General features: G+C 39.2%; 1 protein-coding gene across 5 annotated transcripts in view; it reads left to right on the top strand.

Moving 5' to 3' along the window:
- pam (peptidylglycine alpha-amidating monooxygenase) overlaps positions 1–22,387 on the top strand; it is a 55,136-nt gene that overhangs the window by 14,662 nt on the left and 18,087 nt on the right. For all 5 annotated transcript variants that reach the window (XM_084936001.1, XM_084935999.1, XM_084936002.1 and 2 more), the window contains 17 exons: positions 42–99; positions 952–1,039; positions 3,608–3,699; positions 3,910–3,993; positions 8,334–8,382; positions 8,585–8,652; positions 9,397–9,477; positions 9,569–9,645; positions 15,285–15,388; positions 16,174–16,367; positions 16,581–16,637; positions 18,166–18,295; positions 18,886–19,002; positions 19,132–19,204; positions 19,432–19,642; positions 20,032–20,235; positions 20,674–20,789. In XM_084936001.1, coding sequence (XP_084792127.1) covers positions 42–99; positions 952–1,039; positions 3,608–3,699; positions 3,910–3,993; positions 8,334–8,382; positions 8,585–8,652; positions 9,397–9,477; positions 9,569–9,645; positions 15,285–15,388; positions 16,174–16,367; positions 16,581–16,637; positions 18,166–18,295; positions 18,886–19,002; positions 19,132–19,204; positions 19,432–19,642; positions 20,032–20,235; positions 20,674–20,789 — 1,803 coding nt within the window. The remainder of the gene's footprint in view (positions 1–41; positions 100–951; positions 1,040–3,607; positions 3,700–3,909; positions 3,994–8,333; positions 8,383–8,584; positions 8,653–9,396; positions 9,478–9,568; positions 9,646–15,284; positions 15,389–16,173; positions 16,368–16,580; positions 16,638–18,165; positions 18,296–18,885; positions 19,003–19,131; positions 19,205–19,431; positions 19,643–20,031; positions 20,236–20,673; positions 20,790–22,387) is intronic.

Raw genomic sequence — 22,387 nt, 5'->3', positions numbered from 1 at the left:
TTTAGGACTCATTGATGTCATTGTTTTCCTTAATATTTCAGTCGGACACTTACCTTTGCATGGCATTTCCAGTTCCAACTAGGCAAGATGCATATATTGGTGAGTTTTATCTTTTATTTAGCAATCAGAATTGTTGTCTTAAGGCCAAGAAAGATGCCAAGCGGATTTATTTTACCAAGTGGATCATCATGGCCTTGCCATATTGGTCCATTTGATTGACCTTTATTATAATTATGAATTTATTTTATTTTTGGTTGCTACAAACGGGACAGACATGACTGGGGGATAGGACAGGGAGAAAGAATGAAAGAAAGAGAGGGAGAGAAAGAAAACCAAAGGGGAGAAGAGACGGTGAGAAAGGGGGGAAGAAAGAAAGAAAAACAAACAAAACACCTGGATCACCTGTATGGAGAAAAAAAAAACAGAAGAGAAAACAAACAAAAAAAAAGAGCAACATAATAAAAAACAGCACCATCACAATAAACTAGCTAGCAGTAGATAACAGTAGATACTAAATATTAAACGATATTGTGCAGCACGCAAGATAGACAGCGCACAATGTGCTTTGAGGCAGCAGCCAAGAAAGGTGTAGTCCGCGTCTGTGAACATCCGTGTGTACACCTGTGTGCATACCTGTGTGGATCAGCATGCTTGTATTCCAAAGGTTTCTCCATGTAACGATCTGCTAGGGAGTGTGGGGAGCCATAGCCCCGTCCACCAGTGTGTAAATTTATTTTCACAATATAATATTTTATTAATTTCACTAAAAAAATTTTGATAAAATTTCATATTTTGAAACATTTTTCAGGGGACTAAGTCATTGCTAGCTTTAAATGACCAGTCTGATGTATTTTCAAAGAATCAGGCTGTTAGTCGATAAGGCGATTTGTTATGTGTGAACTTCACTGTCAATTTGAAGTGGAAATTTTTAACCAGTGTTTTTCTCTTCAGTGGACTTCATACCTCTTGCCAGTATGGATACAGTCCATCACATGCTGCTGTTTGGCTGTCAGACCCCTGTGTCCACCCACAGCTTTTGGTAATGCCCAACTTTAAATTAATTTTGTTAGTGTTTTTGTTGTTAGGAAAAAAGCCAGGACCCAGGAACAAAAAAAAGGACCTTGCGTAAGAAGTGCAAGTTAAGCCCCTTTTTTATTATTACCTACTCGAATAGATTTGCCACAGTTCTCCATGCTTTTCAGGGGTTTCTATTAGGTCATAGTACCAGGTACTGAAATACTATCTGCTCAGCTGGGTTTTTAAAGTGATCAGAGCAGGTACTAAAATGTGACGTCGTCAGACGTCACATTTGCCACCAATTGGCCACCAATTGGCTGGTCAGTGTCGCCACTTGATGAGTCATGAGAGCATCTCATTCATGAAAAATCAAAACCACCATTTTTGAAACCCAGCAACAGTTGTAATGGAAAAAACTGTAATCTTAGACTATATTCTTATTTAAATACCTAACCATTATTAAAATAATGGCTAGCTGTGAACATCAGCACAGATCAAATCTAGTTTTGTTTAGTGCACCAATAATAGCTTTTTATTTTAGTTACCCACAACCACTGACTGTGGAAATGTAAATGCAACATAAAAAATGACTTAAGCAAGCATCATCTTCAAATGTAATATGAATCCCAAACTTGCACCTAGCTCTCGCAGGCCTGCCATTTCTCTGCCCATTGGCACGAGAGTAGTACCCCTTCTAGCTGTATGTGCACCACCAGCAAGGGAGTGGTCTCTGTGTCCCCCTTTGGGCACCTAGAGGCACCCGACCCTCACAATGAGGAAGCCTCAGTCCCTAAAGGGGCTCCACTGGCAGGGATACGCTATTTTACCTGATATGTTTCCACCCAAGAGGCCCCACTTAAGCTCTATTCAGGTTGTCAGTCGCAGAGGTCTCTCAAGCACAAAAACTTTCTCTCTCTGCACACAAAAGTATTTTTTTTACTGTCTCAGGTATAACTCCCAGTTAGCTTGTTAGATGTTCAAGGTACCATGTCAGTTGTTTTCATTATTGTATTTCATTGCTGTTCACCAAGAAGGTGACTCCAACAATGTTCAAATGTTACAATCAATAAAAAATGAGTATTCTTCTTAAATAATTGTAAATCCTCAGCCTGCAGGCCAAATGAGCCAGGTTAGGCAGGTGATACCTTTCCCTGCAGACACAGTGACAATGCCTCACCTACAGTGTTGCATGTCAGCTGGCAGCTCAGCCCTTCCCCAGTAGCACGCTTGCGCCCCTTTCTTTGAGTGATGACAACTGTTGCTGGTTCAGGCTTCCTCGTTTCCACAGAATTGTAAACATTACTGTGAGAAACCCTTTAGCAGTGATTAGGTTTTTCAGCATTAATGTGAGATTTCTAATTTTTGAGATGTTGTACAAATGGAAGAAAGCTCTCTTACATATTTGTCTCATATGCACACTTTTTTTAAATTTATACCCTAGGTGCATCTGTTAAGAACCTGTGTGCACAAGATTTTTAACATAAATTATGTTTTTAGTGTTAAACTGTAATTATTCTTGTTATCCATGAATTTTTAAATGTTACTATTTCCAAAAATAGCAAGGAAAAAGTAGTAAAGCACATTATCATATGATGCCAAATTATAGTTATTCTCAGAGAAATCCTGTGTGCTGGCTCAAATTTGGGTATAAAAACTAGACTTCACTCTGTGTCAAGACTTTGCCTTAAAAAACTAAGAAATTAATGTTTTTATTTTAAGTAAGTTTTTGACAGATTGATAACATTTTCCTATCTTTATGACAGGTGCTCTAATAAAATGAACTGTAGATCAATTGAGTCCTTGGCTTGAATATTTTTTCAAATAACTAAACTAAACCTTGTTACTAATTCTGACAATGTAGTTTCATCCTGGTAGTTACATACCGTCTATGACTTCAAAGTGAAAATGCTTAGCAGTGGTTTTGACTGCTGTTTTTGCTTAAGGTACATATGAAAAGCAACATGTATTCACAAACTAAAAAACGTACAAATTCTATTGGACAATTTTCTATTGGGCTATGTCTTTCCTAATGTCACTGTAAATTTACCTTATAGCTACACAGCTTAGCTATTTTTGAAGTGTGCAGTAAAGAGATGGTGGATATACTGGACAAAAATTCTTGAATATGTTGCATGAATATGAATTTGATAAGCAGAAGAAAAAGCAGAAGAACACAGAGAAGTTTTGAATGGATGTACTGAAGGAGGATATGTAGAAGGTTGGTGTGGGAGGGGGATGCTAGACATATGCCATGATAAGATGGAGCCTGGTCATTCACTGTGGCGACCCGAAAGGGTGCAGCTGATGCAACATGGTTCTTTTGATTTGATGCTATACAACTGTAATTTGGCCATAGAATTGCTCAATGACAAATGGTCAACCTGTCCTTGATTTAGTCTTACTATTGAGTTCTTAATGACAAATATTCTCGTATTGTAATATTTGTAATATTATTTGCTTGTGCGTTTGTTTTTCGTTATGTAAATGCCTCTATATGCTTGCTCCACAGCAAATGGCTAAACTGGAGATAGTTGTTTGTTTTGTTCTGTAACTGCCTTTGGGATTCACTGTTTTGTGGTAATTCATAAAGGGACTGTGGCAGTGTGCAAGGCACTTGTGAGGATGAAGCAGCAATTATGTATGCCTGGGCTCGAAATGCACCACCTACCAAATTACCCAAAGGTACGTCTATGACTTTTTCTGTATTGAACTGCTGCAGTGAAAGGGGGTGGAGTTTTATTTTTGACATTTATGTTAAAAGAAGAATCTGTAGGTTTTATGTATATTGTTATGTAGTGTATGCTACTCATTTTTTTCCCTCTTCTTCTTTTACTGTTTATATTCATGAGGTCTTATGTCCATTGTTAACCACTATTCTCTGTATTTTATCAGATGTTGGCTTTAAAGTTGGAAGAAGTTCAGGAATGTCCTACTTTGTACTGCAGATTCATTACGGAGATATTAGTGCTTTCAAAGGTGAGTCCTTTTTAAACATAAATATAATGTAATAAAAAAAAATATTATGTGCTCAAATTAAGCAGCTCAAATTAAAGCAGCATTAATTCAGTAAAAATCTGGAAAGATCCAAAGAGTTTGAAAAGTAATTTTAAATACTACAGACCATTCACCTCTGAAATAAAATGTTGCAATCTTTTATACCAAGTGCAATAACTTCTTCTAGTGTAGCAAGTATATATCATTTCTGATATTTCTTTTTTTTTTTTTATTGAGCATCAACAATGTAGTACAAAGACATAGATATAGCAAGGCCACAATGCTCCTTTTTATATATTTACTCCACCCCAAGAACATATTGGACACTGATCCAGAAGGAGAAAGAAATTAAAATAAATAAATGAATAAAGTGAATTTAAATGAGGTACAAGGAAGTTCACCATTTTTGAAGATGTGCCCTTAAAGGGGAATAGTTTACACAAAATGAATCCCAATCACACAGAAAAAAAAAAAAAAGGATTTACGGCAGCTGTCAAGCATCTTTCAGGTGGATATGGTTTTAATTTACTCTAAATGTTTTAGCAATGTATCCCAAACAGCAAAGAATCTCTCCTTCGACCCCTTGAGAGTGTACTTTATCTTTTCCAACTGTATAAATTGTGTCAGGTCACTAAACCACAAAGCTGCTTTGGGTGGCTTTTTTGACTTCCAATGCAACAGTATCCTTCTGCGTGCAAGCAGTGTAGTGAAAGTGATTATGTTTTTATGACTCTTCCTTAGTGTTCTATATCCTCTCTCTGTGACACCAAATATGCCCATAACTGCATTGGGTTGAAGCTCAACATTCAATGCCTTGGACAATGTTTTGAAAATTGTTGACCAGTAGGCTTTTAAAGTTGGACATGACCAAAACATATGTGTTAAATCGGCAGAGGGATTTCTACATCTCTCACAGCATCTCTATGTTTGGAAATATTTTGGCTAGTCTTGCCTTGGCGTAATGAATGCGGTGTAGAATCCTGAACTGTATGATGTTTAATTTGGCAAAGAAAGTGCTGTTGTTTACTCTTAAAAGGGCGCTCTCCCAGGTCTCCTCCTCCAAAACCATCCCCAGCTCATTCTCCCAGTCTGCTTTGATCTTTGGCATTGTTATATTCTGAAAGGAGGCTATACAATTACTAATTCTTGAGATTAGGCCTTTAGGCTTAAATGTCAGTTTCAACAGATCATCTAGAGCAGCGGTCTCCAACCTTTTTTGCGCCACAGACCGGTTTATGCCCGACAATATTTTCACGGACCGGCCTTTAATGTGTCGCGGATAAATACAACAAAATAAAACTAGTACCGGTACCGAAAAAAAGAAGATTTATTCATAACACACATGAAAAGACCCAGGAAAACCGAGTTAACGATAAAAACGATAACAAAATAATGCTGAAAACCGATAAAAACCCTGAAAACCATACATTTCACACCTGAGCCTCAACTCTCGCGGCCCGGTACCAAACGACTCACGGACCGGTACCGGTCCGAGGCCCGGGGGTTGGGGACCGCTGATCTAGAGCAGTAAGTGGAGTTATATTTGGAAAGTCAGGGCTGTGATGCTGAAGGAAGTGACGAACTTGGAAGTATCTAAATAAGCTGGGCCGAGGGAGGTCAAATTTGTGTGACAAATCCTGAAAACTTGCCAAGACACCGTCTATATACATGTCAGAAAACTTATGGAGGCCTCGTCTCTGCCAAAGAGAAAATTCAGAGTCTAATCTGGCGGGACGGAAAAGGTGATTATTGTGTATAGGGGTTAAATGAAGAAGATTTTCAAACCCAAAGTTCTTTCGAAATTGAGCCCATATTCTGAGGGTGTTAATAACTATAAGACTGGTGGTGTGCTCCTGTGAGGAGATTGGAAGGCTCGAGGTGACCAAGGCTCTAAGAGCGGTGGCGATGCAAGATGCCGCTTCAATTTGGCACCAGTCTTCATCAGGGGTATTGAGCCAGTATATGATTTTTTGAACATTTGAGGACCAATAGTAATGGCGGAAATTTGGAAGGCCTAAGCCGCCTAGGTCTTTTGGCCTCTGTAACCGATCCAGGCATATTCTTGGTTTTTTCCCATCCCATATAAATGAGATCAGAGCTTTATCAATAGATTTAAAAAATGATTTTGGAAGGTAAAGTGGGATACACTGAAAAAGATAAAGAAACTTGGGGAGTATGTTCATTTTTATACAATTTACCTTCCCTGCCAATGACAAATGAAGTGGCTTCCATTTCTTTAAGTCTGATTTGACCTTTTCAAATAACGGACAGAAATTTTCTTCATAGAGATTATGCAGATCTCTTGTTATATTTATGCCTAGGTATTTGAAGCCATTTTTGGCTGTTTTGAAAGGTGCAGCGCTATTCTGTATTTGAAGAGCCAGATCGTTAACAGGATAACATTCGCTTTTACTGAAGTTCAGTTTGGACCCAGAGAAGGAGCCAAAGCTGCTTAAGGTGTGAATAATATTGGGGACAGATGAAACAGGATCAGATACATACATTAACAGATCATCTGCATAAAGGGACACTCTATGCTCTTTATCCATCCTATGGATACCCGCAATTGATGGCAAGGTTTTGAGTGTAATAGAGAGGGGCTCTATGGCCAGGGCGAATAACAATGGACTGATTGGACAGCCCTGACGGGTACCCCTTGTCAACTTAAAATAACGTGAACATTTACCATTTATGATTATAGAGGCTTTGGGTGATGTATATAAAAGTCATTTCTGATATTTCTAACATTAGTTTTCTGTTGTTTTTCAACCAAACACACAGTTGTAGGTTCTCTACATTTAACCTTTGGTGAATCTCTCAAACCTAAATACAGTATTGTACAAAAGTCTTGAGTCACCAGTCATTTCTTAATATTTTGCTAGGAAATGGGAAGTAGGTGCACAAAACACTGTTTTGTGCTGCCTGTCTGCTGACGGCCTCCTATAACATGCTTCAGCTTCACTCTACATGGATGCCTTTACCTTTCTGCACACCTTCCTATCTGAAGAACTATAAAATTTTCCTACTTGTATAGTTAAATAAATATCTACTATATTACCCAAAATGATTTATCATTAGTGGACAATGACAGTAGGTGCAGGATTTTTTTTTAGAACCATTCCTTTATCAAAAGAAGCAAGGAAACACTTCACTACACATAACACTTCATTATTGGCAAATTGTACATAAATTATCAAAAATAAAAATATTATTCTGCATAAAAATGTTCCCCATGGATTAACATTTCTCCTCAACATGTTTAGGACTGAGCTTAAACATTTCATACTTTGTTTAATTTACAGTAAATGCATCAGATTGTATAAAATATGTCATGAGAGGACCACATATCTTTTGGGAAAAAAATCAGCTGTTAAGAACTTAAAAAAACAGATTTTAAAAAAGTATTAAAATATATAGTTTATAAAGTTTTTATATCTACAAGAGACAAGGCAAAACTGTTGGTTAAACGGTGCACATTTGCTCAACCAAGTGATTTCTCAGAGATGCTATTCTTAAAGTTTTAGCTGAGCTTCCACTTGCCAGTTTTATTAAACTGGATTTGACACCTTCTCTTCTTTATGAAGGCTTTCCTTGCTAACTTGCTAAAGGAGTTATTACAAACTTTCACGCACCACAGTCCATCTTCTCTATATCACACAAGTTGTATCTAACTTGGGTACCACCTAAATTTGGTAAAAATGTGTCAACTTTCTTGAACACTGGCCTTCACCTATTAGCCTCTGGCCTTCTAGCCTGGGCTGATCAATTTGAGCTAACCAAGCAAGCCAAGGAAACTGCTGTTCTGTGTCACTTGTTCATTGACTTCAATGGGCCAATATTTTTAATTATTAATATTAATAATATTGGCCCATTTATATTATTAATATTAGCTATTTATTGATCCCTCTCTATCAACATTTATAACAACCAATAAATAAAAATTTATAAAGTAAACAAAAGATGGGTGAAATATCCCCCAACCATGTTATAAGTGTTGATTTTGCATATTTGTCCACCAGATGGTGCACTGCAATTTGCCAGTTGCAACACCTGTGTTTGAAATGCCAAAAACACACCAGCTGATATGAGCAGAGTAGTGCAGCGCATGAATGAGTAAATAAAGGACTTCACATAATGAGTGTTTGTTTATGTTTTGTGTTGGAAAGAAAAAGAAATTGTCTGATACATAAGAAGATCAGATTTTTAAAACACCAAATATCAGTATCTTCTCCAAAATCTACATTGGTTAGGCTCTGATCATTTATGTTAATCGCAGCGTAACTGTATAAATATCATAGTCCCCTCTTATTTGCCTGTTGCAGATCACCATAGAGATTGCTCAGGACTTACTTTAAGAATGACTTCTAGGCCGTAAGTAATGAGTTAAATATATGAACTTTTCAGTTAATAATGAAACAAAATAAATTAGAAGATGTTTTAACAGTTGTTTCTTCAAGACTGCTTTCTGGTTGAGAACATCAAAGAATATAAACATCGATAACCTGAAAATAAACATTTCCTTCCAATCCACTAACTTTTTTTGTTTTTGTTCATCTGTTGGACTTCTAAAAAGGCAGCCATTCATTGCTGGCATATATTTGCTCATGTCTGTGGACACAGTTATCCTTCCAGGACAAAGAGGTATGCTATAAGTCTTTTAACATAGCACAGTCCAACCTGCAGTAAATCGTGTGTTTGTGTGTGACAAAGTCTCATTTACGGGTTTATGTACTTTGTCATATAACAAAACTAACTTGGATAGCGTCTTTATTTGTAAGTAACAAATTGAATAGGTTGATTTTGTTCATCTGGACGTAGCGTTTCGAGAAATGTTTCGTCACTCATCCAAGTGACTTCTTCAGCCTCAGCTGACTGCAGGTTTTCCCAACCTTATAAACAGTACATTGCACATTTTTTTCTGTGATTGCAGCCATTCCATAACTCTCTGTGAATGGTACTCATGGCCATTGATCTATCGTCTATGATCAATGGTTGTTGATCAATGGTCATGAGAATTTCCATATTAATGATCAAGGAACTGACAGCCTCACAGCCCAGTGTTTGTTTAGTGGGCTGGTTTCAGTTATTGTGCAATATACTGTTTATAAGGTTGGGGAAACCTGCAGTCAGCTGAAACTAAAGAGGTCACTTGCATGAGTGACGAAACGTTTCTCCCTTTGAATATACTATGTCCAGATGAACAGAATCAACCTTTTGGAATTTACTTATCTGGATGATTGAGCATGCATCAAGACAAATTGAATAAATATTTAAAAGTAAAGCCAGCTGTTTCAGTCTGTTCACAAATGCTTGATAGAATGCATGAATGGATAAGTCAGAAGAAAAGTGATGCCTGTCCTGACTTGCTTTGCTTTCCTGTGTTAGTTACAGATGCAGATGTCGCATGCGATTATACTTCATATCCAATCTACCCATTTGCCTTCAGGACCCACACACACCGCCTTGGTGAGAAAAAACAAATAATTTTCTAACTTTTTCAGATCATTTTTTTTTTTATCAGTATGAGTGTTAGTATGAATTAGTCTGTTTTTCACAGGTAAAGTGGTCAGTGGCTACAGAATCCGAGATGGGAAGTGGACCCTGATTGGGAGACAATCCCCTCAGCTACCACAGGTAGGTCATCAAATCAAAGGCCCATTTTTGGGAACCACACAGTACTGTGCTTGAGCAAACTCTCATTTCTTTATATACTGCTCAAAAATATGTTTCTAAATCATGGTTGGCTTGGGGATCAAATACATTAAATAAATTGAAGGAACACTTTTAAAGTATAGGATCAAGTCAATTAAACTTCTGGGATACTGATCCGGGCAGTTAAATATTAGAAAGGTTGTTAATCAATTTCAGCTGCTTGATGTTGGTGAAAAGAACAACAGATACACAAAAGAGGGTCAAGAATGAGACAAGCCCCAAAACGGCAATGGTTTTCCAGGTTGAGGGCACTGACATTTTTTCCATCCTCATCTTTCCTGACTGTATATATACTTTATATCCAGGTGATACTTAGACTTTAAAAAATGTTGGATAGATAGTCCAGTTCCTCTAGGATGGCCCGTTCATATGTGCCATTTGCAAAGGTTTGCTGTGTTTCTCAGCTTATTCTCAAGAGCATGAAGGAGAAAGGCAATTACTTTAGGAGAGCTGGGGAGTACAAGTTCCTTACCCAATTATAACTGGTATGTGTTCCTTTGTACAAGAAGGAACAGTATGAGCATTGCTAGATCCCTACAAAAAGATCTCCCACAGAGCATTGGTGTGAATGTCTATTACCGGAAAATCAAGCCATCCACATAATGTACTGTAAAAGAAAACATGATTCACCAGACTAGGCCACCTTTTTTCCATTGCTCTGTGTTATAGTTCTTATGCTTTACAATGCCCATTGTTTGTGCTTTAGAGGTGCACAGGGTTCAGCATGGGAACCCTGACTGGTCTGCACTGTGTATTCTGATACATTTCTATCAGAACCACACTTTTTTTTGGCAGTTTCAGCCACATTCGCTCATCTGTTGGATCAATTCACACAGGCCAGTCTTTGCTCCCTATGTGCATCAGTGATGTACATGGAGTGACACACTTGGCTGCCCATGACCTTGTTGCTGGTCCTGTTAGGGCCGAGAGGGCCAGGCTGTGGGTGTGGACTCAAATGCAGACACAGAGGGAGGCAAAACGGGCGTGAACACAGTGCTTTATTTACAGTGCCTAGTGAACTTACAAAGCAGGAAACTAATGCTATGAACTGTGGAAGCTATGAACTGAGAACTGTGAGGCCAAACTATGAACACGAAACTCTGAGTGCTATGACTAGGTGCTAGATTTCATGGATGGATCCTGGGAATGGAAAAAGGGGTAGCGGCTTGGATGGAGGTACGCAGTAACTATAATGAGAGGAGACAAGTAGTCAGTGGCAGTCTAGTGAATCACAGCTGAAGGATTAGACTATGGTGGTTAGGGCTTACACGTTGCAGGTTAAAGTGTCATGCGAGGAGGGAGTGTCCAAGGGGTTCCGGGTGAGGAGTGTCCAGAGAGGATCCAGGATATACTTGGAGTGAGGGACTTGGCAGGGAGGCAGGCAGGTGTAGTCCAATGATGGAAAGGAAGCAACCAGATGACAGAACCAGCGTCCAGGCGGAGATGTGAATAGTTTAGCTTGGGAAGTGCGACTGCCAGGTGGGTCCTATGACGAAGAAAACACGGTGAGGAGAAAAGCAGTAGTTAAGGGCTCTCACAAGGGCTTGGCGGCCTAACACTAACGTGAGTTAGCAGAAGATCTGGCAGAGGTCTGTTGTGAATGCTGGTCTTATATGCTGGTGACTTGATTGGAACCAGGTGTGGAAGCTGATTGGAGTCTCTGCCTGAAGGTGGAGCCCAGCGGAGTGGAAAAACCCCGTACTCACCCGGACCATGACAGGTCCACCAGTTATCTTTCCTTGGACCACTTCTGATAGATACTGACCACTGCAGAATACACCACAAGAACTGCAGTTTTGGAGCTGCTCTGATCCAATCATGTGCGCATCACAGTTTGGCCCTAGTCAAAATCTTTCAAATCCTTAAGCTCAGCCATTTTTCCTGCTTCTAACACATTAAGATTAAGGACAAAATGTTCACTCATTAACAGAAGCTATGATGAAGAGATTAATCTGTTACGTCAAGACACAACTCTAGCGTCTAGGCACTGTAAGTAGGTCCCTTTTTAGGCCTGAATAATGTATACAGCAATTTTAAATACCTTAGTATACCTCAGTGCGCATGCGCCAACCAGCGTACAGCCTGTTACAGTCGCTCCTGCTTTTTCTCTTAGTTTAGCTCTTTTTTCTTACGTATTCTTTTTTTTCTGACTTGTATTTTCATCCGTTTATTATCTTTTACTCAATCATGTGGATTGAGAGAGTTTTTGTTCTTCTGGTGGCCGTGGAACTGTTACTTTTATCAAGGAACGGGACTGCGGCACATCTCCTACACTCACGGACTGTTTACTCCAGAGATCAGCTGATCGCCCTGATGCCGGCCGGCTCGCTGGCCAGGCCCGCAGAAGTACCAGCTGAAATTTGGAGGAAAACACATCGGGGATGCAGAGGTCAAGGACAGAAGAGAAGAAAGAAGGAGACGGTGAGACAGCAGAGGCTCGAAGCGAGGAGGAGGTATAAACCGTGTCTGCCGTCTATCGTAATGGGAAATGTGCGATCGTTGGCAAATAAAATCGACGAGCTCTCAGCACTGGTACGGAGTCAGAGGGAATACCGAGAGTGTAGCCTGATGTGTTTCACCGAATCATGGATGCACCAGGACATTCCCGACGAGAATGCTTCCGTGGAAGGCTTCCACACTGTTCGGGCGGACAGGGACAGCATCGCTAGCGGTAAGCGGAAAGGAGGTGGGCTTGCTGTTTTAGTTAACAACCGGTGGTGTAACCCTGCCAACATAACAATCAAAGAAAGGATTTGTTGCCCGGACATTGAACTGTGTGCTGTTGGACTCAGGCCATATTATCTACCCAGGGAATTCTCTCACGTCATCTTGGTGGCTGTTTATGTTCCTCCCTCTGCTAACCCCACAGCTGCATGTGACACTATCCACTCTGCCATAGCCCGGTTACAGACTCAGCACCCGAGTGCCTTTATTGTGATCTCGGGTGACTTCAACCATGTATCACTGGACAATACACTAACAACATTCAGACAGTATGTGGACTGTCCCACCAGGGGAGAAAAAATTCTAGACCTACTGTATGCTAATGTCAAGAATGCATACAGCTCCTCCTCCCTCCCCCCACTTGGTAGGTCAGATCATAACCTGATTCACCTCACCCCCCGCTATGTGCCAATTGTGAGGAGGGAACCTGTGACCACGAGGACTGTTAGGAGGTGGTCAGAGGAGGCCTTAGCGGAACTACAGGGCTGTTTCGAGGTGACCAACTGGGAAACACTCTGTGAGCCTCAAGCCGAGGACATCAATGGGCTTACTGAGTGTATCACAGACTACATAACTTTCTGCACCGACTCCATTGTTCCAGCTCAGACTGTTCATTGTTACCCAAATAACAAGCCGTGGGTGACTAAGGACATCAAAGCCCTCCTCAACAACAAGAAGAGGGCTTTCAGAGGGGGCAATAAAGAGGAGGTGAGGAAGGTCCAGGTGTTACTAAAGGACAAGATCGGAGAGGCTAAGGACAATTACAGGAGGAAGCTGGAGTGGAAACTCCAGCAGAACAGCATGAGAGAGGTGTGGAGGGGCATGAAGACCATCACTGGATTCAGGCCAACCAACAGCAGGGGAGCTGAGGGAGGTGAGAATAGAGCTAACGAGTTGAATCTGTTTTTCAATAGATTCGACACCACAGTGTCTGCTCCCACCCCCACAACCTCACCTGTAGTCAGCCTGGAATCCAGAGCCACACCACTGTGCCAGCCTCTCTCTTCACATGGCGCTGTTGCCTCCTGTGAGATTCCTGACACCCCTCCCCCACCCATCACCTTCACTCAATACCAGGTTGAGATGCAAATGAGGAGACTTCACTCAGGCAAGTCTGCTGGACCAGACGGAGTGAGTCCCCTCGTCCTCAAGACCTGTGCCCCCCAGCTGTGTGGAGTCTTTCATAAACTGTTTATGCTGAGTCTGAGTCTGCAGAGGGTACCAGTGATGTGGAAGACATCATGCCTCGTCCCTGTACCAAAGACGCCACGTCCCAGTGGCCCCCAGGATTACAGGCCCGTGGCACTGACCTCCCACATCATGAAGACCCTGGAAAGGCTCATCCTGGACCAGCTGCGACCCATAGTAAGACCACACCTGGATCCCCTTCAGTTCGCTTATCAGCCTCGTCTTGGAACTGAGGACGCCATCATCTACCTGCTCAATCGTGTCTACACCCATCTGGACCAGCCGGCGAGCACTGTGAGGGTCATGTTTTTTGACTTTTCTAGTGCTTTCAATACCATCAGGCCGACCCTCCTGGGTGATAAGTTAGCAGCGATGCAGGTGGATGCTTCTCTGGTGTCCTGGATTGTTGATTACCTGACAGGAAGACCACAATATGTACGTCTCCCACAGTGTGTGTCTGGCAAGGTAATCAGCAACACAGGGGCACCACAGGGGACTGTCCTCTCCCCCTTCCTCTTCACCCTCTACACCACAGACTTCAGCCACTGCACAGAGACCTGCCATCTTCAGAAGTTTTCTGATGACTCTGCGGTGGTTGGATGCATCAGCAGGGATGATGAGACAGAGTGGTCGACTCCTTTGTCACGTGGTGTGAGCAGAATCATCTGCAGCTCAACGTGGCAAAGACCAAGGAACTGATCGTGGACTTCAGGAAGACCAGGAAACACTTGACCCCTGTTTCAATCCAGGGGGTCAGTGTTGACATTGTGGAGGACTATAAATACCTTGGAGTACACATTGACAATAAACTGGACTGGGCTAAAAACACCACAGCACTTTACAGGAAGGGCCAGAGTCGTCTCTATTTTTTGAGGCGACTGAGGTCCTTCAACATCTGCCAGAAAATGCTCAGGATTTTCTATGAGTCTGTTGTGGCCAGTGCGATCCTCTATGCTGTTGCATGCTGGGGGAGCAGGCTGAGGGTCGCAGATGCCAACAGACTCAATAAACTAATCCGTAAGGCGAGTAATGTTGTGGGGATGGAGCTGGACTCCCTCAAGGTGGTGTCGGAGAGGCGGATGCTGTCCAAGATAAAGACAATGTTGGATAACACCTCCCACCCACTCCATGACATGCTGGTCAGTCACAGGAGCACGTTCAGTGAGAGACTGAGATTACCGAAAAGCACCACTGAACGACACAGGAAATCTTTCCTGCCTGTGGCCATCTCTCTGTACAACGCATCCACTTAACACACTGGTTACAGCTACAACTACACGTTTCTTTTCCAGCTATTTATTTATGAGTGACTTATGTATGTATATATATGTATATATTGTACTATTCTTAGTTAGCGTATTGTCTGTCTTGTCTTAATGTTGGTTTATAATGGGTGCTCCATTATAAACCAACATAAAATAATTTCCCCCAGGGATTAATAAAGTATTCTGATTCTGATTCTGATTCTGATTAACAAACAACTAAAAAATTGTCCTAGGTACAAAAACTGCAAGAAACCTAATGTAAAAGCAGGTCCTCTCTTTCTTTCTCTTTAACGCTCTCTCTCTTTCTTGCTCACGTTGTCTGTTTCTTTTCAAGTACAGTTTAGTTTTCTCTTTGTTCACCACTGACTGATTTTTTCTCTTTAGGCTTTCTATCCTGCTAACAAGCAGGTGAATGTGAAATATGGTGATACCCTTGCTGCCAGATGTGTGTTCACTGGTGAGGGTAAAACCTCAAAAACTTACATTGGGTGAGTTCTTCAACCTAATGTAACCTCAGTGAAAAAGTATAAGACTTATATCCATTTACTGTTTTTCTCAATATGGTATGCACTGAAGGCATAAAGAAACCAAGCATTAAGTTTCTAAGCATTAAGATTTAAAAAAGCACTGTGCTAAAATTGTATTGATCTTAATTTAAAAAAATGTCTCGTACCAAAGTCTGCCCTGCCTTTCCACATAAGAATGTATCTAGAATGTGGGTTTTTTGTATGTGCCTGGCCCGTAAGGCCAGCTAGTAATTGCACTTGCCTTATTGAAATGAATGAAGGCCCAGTAATGCTAATTTCTTAACATGGACTAAAGCTCTTAAGATGCAACCATCTTATTTCTTTCACATTTTAGTTTTGATTTCATCTGACATTTACAAATTGTAAGATGATTAAAAAAGTCTAGTTCTAAGTGCCCTGTAATGTCCTGCCTCTTGCGCAATGTTAGCTGGGATAGGCTCGCGCCGGCCTGTGACCCCGATAAGGATCCTGTATTTCTTGTGCTGGTAGTTGATATTAATAAATTGTGTCCAACTGTGACAGTTAGTCATTTAAAATAAATATGCTAGTCCTCAATTGTCAGTGATTATTGCTAATTTATAGAGGGATAGCTGCTGAAATATAATACTCTATGTTGAGAAGTTTGTAGACAAGGTCTTAATGTTACACTTACAACATAAAACTATTTACACAAACATTATTTGCATGTTTGCATATACTAACTAGGTGAGAAATCAATACCAGGTATCTGTCTTTTTTTAATACAGCGGTACTTCTGATGATGAAATGTGCAACTTCTATATAATGTATTACATGGAAAGCAGACATGCTATCCCTTACATGAACTGCATGGAGATGGGTTCTGAAGAGCTGTTCCAACATATTCCCCCTGAGGCAAATGTACCCATTAATGTCAGTCCAAGCCATATGAATTCTGTGATGCATCTGGGACAATCCACAGGTACAGCGACATCAAATATTGTTCATACTAACCATCTCTAATCCAAATTGTTAACTTAGCATTTGTTGTTTTTTGTAGAATAAAATCTATGCTAATTTAAGATTTTTAGTCATTTTTCGCAATTCTTTCCATCTGTGGTCCATTGGCTTTTTAAAATTAATTGTATAACTACCATATTTAGTTACCATATTTTGGTTTTTTTCGCTCATAAAGATGATCGTGACTACGCAGTTGTGCTGGATACAAATAAACCAGAAACTGTGGATCAGGGTAAGTTCTAACACTTTGCACTCTCTCTCTCTTTGTCTTGCTCTCTCTCTCTCCACACACACACACACACACACACACACACACACACAAATACTATACGAATATGAAGCTTTTTGTATTATTGTAGGGTCTTTACCTTACTATATAAAGCACCTTGAGGCAACTATTGTTGTGATTTGTAGCTATATAAATAAAATTGAATTAAAAAATTTGAATTGAATTTAAGCTAAGGATAACAATGTAATAACAATGTAATGATGTTTAAATTGAGAAGGTGTAGTGTAGGCACTAGTTCCAGTGCAGTCTGCATTCAGGCAAGTGTACGTTTCTTACACCTTGAAAAAAGCATTACAAGCCCAATGCACAGTCACTTACATAAATTTGAAGTATGTAAATATGCATGTATCTTTTTTCTGTTGCCTACATTGTAGAGGGTGACTTTGCCTTTAAACACGAAAACAAGTACAGTCAGGGGTTAAAGTAGGATTTAGGTGGGGGAATCCTGAAATCAGTTGTAATGGCTCATTATGGGGAAGAAAAATCACAACTCAGAATAATTTTTATTGAGAGCTCCAGTGGATTTTCTTAGTGTACAGGCTGTGATCAGCTGACCTGCTGCTCTTTGTAGATTTACACACCTGAATTCAACCAGATGTCAGCTGATGTTTTACAAGTTGTTGGCTGATTTACTGCTTATACTAATATTTTACTGGATGGCCTCTGTGCAATTCAACAGTGTTATTTACTTTAAAGCCATCACAGTACAGCAAATAACACAGTTAGTCTACCTCAGTTTGTTTAGCATCACATTTCACAATATGAAAAAACATAATGTCATGTGTACAAACCCAATATCTGATTTAAAAACATGAAATCAGAAATTTTAAGAACATTTAAAAAGTAAAAGTAAAACATCTGGGAAAAAAACTACTCAAGTACAAATGAAAATTCTACTTAAGTAAAGTAACGAAGGATTTCTACTTTACTTGCCATCTCTGTCTGCCACCGTAAACAGTTATTTATGTAAACAGTAAACACCGTAAACAGTTATTTATGATTCAGTGGTACTGCTAGGGTAGTACCACTGAATCATAAATAACTGCAACTGAAAATGATTGTGAAGCATGAATGAAACAAGTCATACCAACTAGATACTGGGAATCAGATGCAGCTAATTAGGTAATGCAAACATGTGCGCTTTTCTTTCGATGATTACACAAAGCTCTTAATTATCATTGACGGTTGAAACATAAATCACTAGCTGAAATCCAATCTTGGCGTTGTCCCAATTTAATTCTGGAGTGTCATAGCCCAGAATAATCACTGATTTGTATCCAGTCTGCAAATACAGTGCACTAGTTTTGTTACTGATATATTGTATGTGCACTTTACCACACTGTGTACATTTATTTATTATTATTACTTTTTGACACTGTGTTGAGCATACCTTAACTTGTGTGTGTGTGTGTGTGTGTGTGTGTGTGTGTGTGTGTGTGTGTGTGTGTGTGTGTGTGTGTGTTTGTTATAGACTACCATTTTGAGCAAGTTTCAGCTTGGCCACAGAGTTCACTTCAGCTAGGACAGGTGTCAGGACTTGCTCTTGACTCAGATTCTAACTTGGTCATTTTTCACAGAGGTGACCACCACTGGGGAGCAGAGTAAGTTTGTTTTACTTAAGTTATAACCATTCTTCTCTTAAACAGCTTTTTCAACCAAAAGAACACCAAAAAAACCCTCTCAGTAATGTTGTGTACTCTCAGTCTAATGTAATGCCTTCACCTTACTGGCAAAGAACACAGATCTCGTATTAGCGATTCAATTTTTATTAATTGTATAACAAAAAATCCAAATAAGTTTCAGTCTTGATGGTTCAAAAAATTACTATTATAGTTAAGAAAAGCATTTAGTGCCTCCTCAGACAGCAACCTTTTTTAGTCTAATAGGATGCCAGTTACCAGTCATGTCTAAGAAATGAAGAATAGGAGGAAAGGAAGCTGAAAAAGTGATTTTTACCAGTAGATTGTAGGATGAAAGGATAAGTATGAGATAACACAAAAAAAGTGCATAATAGAAGTCAGCTCTAATCACTTTTTTGTATAATGTGATGTGGATGACAATTTACTTATTAAACGAAAATACTTTTTGTTGCATTTGACGTCTAGAAAAATCACCACACATTGTTTTTATAAAAATGCAAAAAGACATTCATGGTTTGTTTTTTTTTCTTTGTTTGTTTTTTGTTTTCCAGCTCTTTTAACAATCAGGCAAGATACCAGCAGAGGTCCCTAGGACCAATTCAGCAGTCTGCCATTTTAGTTGTGGATCCATCCAAGGGCAGTATCTTGAAGGCTTCTGGCAGAAACATGTAAGTGATACAGAGCTTTAGTGTTTTTTTGTTATTGTTTTTTTTGTGTGTGAATAAGAGTGCCGACAACCAGGCATCTCAAACACAGTCATAATTGTCTTATAATGAAGCATTTCTCTGATGTTGCAGGTTTTTTTTGCCTCATGGAATAACAGCAGACAAAGAGAATAATTACTGGGTGACTGATGTGGCTCTTCATCAGGTAAGCTGCTGTTTTTGTAAGGTGCATTCTCAATGAGTGTGTATAGATTGCACTTCATATTTGCCAATAAATTAAAAGATGGAGACATTTTGAAATTGTATATTACCTATAAGAATAAGGTTTGAGGATTACGTATTTAAAGCGGATGTTGTATCAATTAACTTAGTTTAAATGACCACAAATGCAAAAGGGAAAGTTTAAGATGCTTCACTTTGTATACTCATCAGGTGTTAAAAGTTAGCAGTGATGGCAAAGACAAAACCTTGATGGCATTAGGAGAGGCCTTTATACCAGGGAGTGACAACAACCATTTCTGCCAGCCCACTGATGTGGCAGTTGACACTGAAAGTGGGAACATCTTTGTCTCTGATGGTTACTGTAATGCCAGGATAATAAAGTTCTCTGCTGATGGCAAATACCTGTCTGAGTGGGGTGCAGGTATCTCACCAGCCACACACACACACAAAACACACACACACACACACACACTGCAAAGCTTGGATATTAGCCTATTTGCTACAATGCTTAAACCATACGAGTAGTAAGAAGTATTAGACACTAAGGTGACATTAACATCTCATAAAATATAATTTCTTTATTATTCTGCCACACAAGTTTTTGTGGAGATTATAATTAGTTATACTTGTGTTAGCTGTGGAGTGTACATGTATCAATTTTAAATGCAAAGCTGTATTTGCAAACATTGCTGTTTCTTGATTTATGAAACTAACACAAATAGATCCAGAAGGTTAAGAGATTACTGCTACCATAGTGTCTCCAGACACAATTTACATTATTTTAACCTTGTCTTATCTTTTGGACTATAGGCTCATCAGACAGGAGAAGGCGAATACCTTTTCATATTCCCCACAGCCTGGTGTTACTTCCTGATAAAAAGGAAATTTGTGTGGCAGATAGAGAGAATGGACGCATCCAGTGCTTTATAGCAGAAACTGGAGAGTTTGTCAAGGAAATTAAAAAAGATGAATTTGGAGGGGAAGTGTTTGCTATCTCCTACAGCCCTACTGGGGGTAAGTTTACTAACTGAATACTCAGTAGAAGTCAGTAGTCGTATTGTTTCCTCTTAAGCTTGTTTTCTTGCTGCTTACTGCAATAAGCTATTGTAAAATATATTTTTGTGTATACCTTCTGCAGTTTTTTTTTACTTCTCAGTCTAAGTGGTGTCCTCAATATTTTTTTTAATGTTAATCAATGTTTATCCTTTGTTGTGTTAGGTCACAATGACATCCTCTAGCAAAAATATGTAGATCCGGTGTTTACAAGCTTTATGCGTACTCGGAACTAATATCCAAGATGCATTCATTTTAAGAGTTCTTTTTATTTATTTTATTACTCAACAACTCTCCTTCTGCTTTACATGTATACATGCTTAACAATTTGTGTGTGTGTGTGTGTGTGTGTGTGTGTGTGTGTGTGTGTGTGTATTTGTGTCTTTCTTCTGTGTGAAGATGGCTTGATTTTTGCAGTAAATGGGGAATCGCTATCTCGTCCAGTTCCAATTAGAGGTTTTGTTATAGATTATTCAACCAAGGATATTTTGGACACCTTTAGCCCTAACAAAAAGGTAAAAACACTTTTTAATACAATCAAAGGTTCTTTCCCCCCCAAAATGTTCTAATAACAGGTCTATTGAAATCAAAAGCCTGCCTGCGTCTGCCATTTTAAGATCTCTGTGGAAGTACTTCTATGTCCCCTTGTACCTGTGCCTCTGGTTCTTCTCTCCCAAGTATTCCATCAACTTGATTTATATTTTTGTGGGAAGTGTAGGCAGTTGCTGGAAGGCAATTATGGTGAGTGGTCAAAGTGATTAGGGAACATTGTATAAAAATATTTTAGTGCACTTTGAGCTATCAAGACATCATGCTACAGATCTGACATCAAGAAGGCCGCTGCAAAAAGGAGTGAAACATATTTTCATTAGTATGATTTTTTTTCTTCAGAAAATACTTAACTACAGTTTGCTAATATTATTTTACTTAACTGCATTTCACGTAGATTCAGTTTAGGCCCTATGTTTATAAATACTATACCAGATGTTTCAGCCCTTTTTTTTATAAGATTATAATTCTTATACATAAGTCTTGTTTTTTTTTACTTGCAGCTTGTCCTTTTGATTTTGTTCTTTGCTGTTTCTATATCTGTGCGGTTGTGGTGTTGATTATCTATCTAAGTATAAAACCTTAATGAAAGTAGCAACAGTTTCCATCGGTACTCATTTAAAAATATAGTGTACTGAGTTTGTGTACGAAAAAACTGACGATGATCAATCTCTTCTGGTATCAGGTTCTTGTGTCATATATTTTTGCCAGAGGTCTTGAATTCTTCTGCATGCATACTGTTTTGGCTATAGATACACATTCATATGGCAGTTTATTGTATAACTTTCATTAGCACTTTCCTTAACCCTTTAAAGCCGGTCGGAGCGGGCACGCTCCGTTTTGCGGAACTATTTTTAAATCCCGGTAGCACTGCAACCACATAAGCTAGCGCAATAATTTTTTTTGCATATGAAACCGGAGGAGTTGTACTTACATCTTATGCCATCAGCTTGTCCTAAGTCAGTTTCCTTCCACATATAGCTTTGCAAAAACTGCATAAAAAGCACTTGCAGCAACAAAAACATAATATTCCAGAAACACGCTTTGCTGATCCGATCAGCTGTTTGTAACACTTCCTACGTCCATCAGCGTGAACTATCGCATGTCCGCCATGTCCTGCCCAAAACCGGAAGTGACATCATTTTGCGGAAATGTAGGTTTTTTTTACCATCCAGGCCTTATGAGCCTATACTGGTGTTTTTAAAAGTTATGTTTGACTTTATGACTTTCTGTGTCGTTTCTGGGATGCTTAGGACTCATATTGCACTGCTGGAAATAGTTTATCTTGATGTATATGCTGTTTTTTTTGCAAATTTGCATTATAATATTTATTTTAGTTTTTCCTGCAGTATATAAAAATTGGTGTATTTCAAAAATAAAACTATGAAGACACTCAAAATAAATTTCCCTTGGTGGGAAACTATTTTGTGCAACTTTTTTGTATTTACAGTTTTGAGGGATAAGCCTCTTAAATAAATATATATATATATATATATATATATGTATATGTATATGTATGTATATGTATATGTATGTATATATATATATATGTATGTATATATAT

The sequence above is a fragment of the Perissodus microlepis genome, chromosome 7 (genome assembly GCF_051167445.1).
Source record: "Perissodus microlepis isolate ML-2025 ecotype Zambia chromosome 7, ASM5116744v1, whole genome shotgun sequence".
NCBI classification, from domain to species: domain Eukaryota; kingdom Metazoa; phylum Chordata; class Actinopteri; order Cichliformes; family Cichlidae; genus Perissodus; species Perissodus microlepis.
The sequence above is the reverse complement of the archived record's forward strand: the minus strand, read 5'-3'. Positions and strand labels throughout refer to the sequence as shown.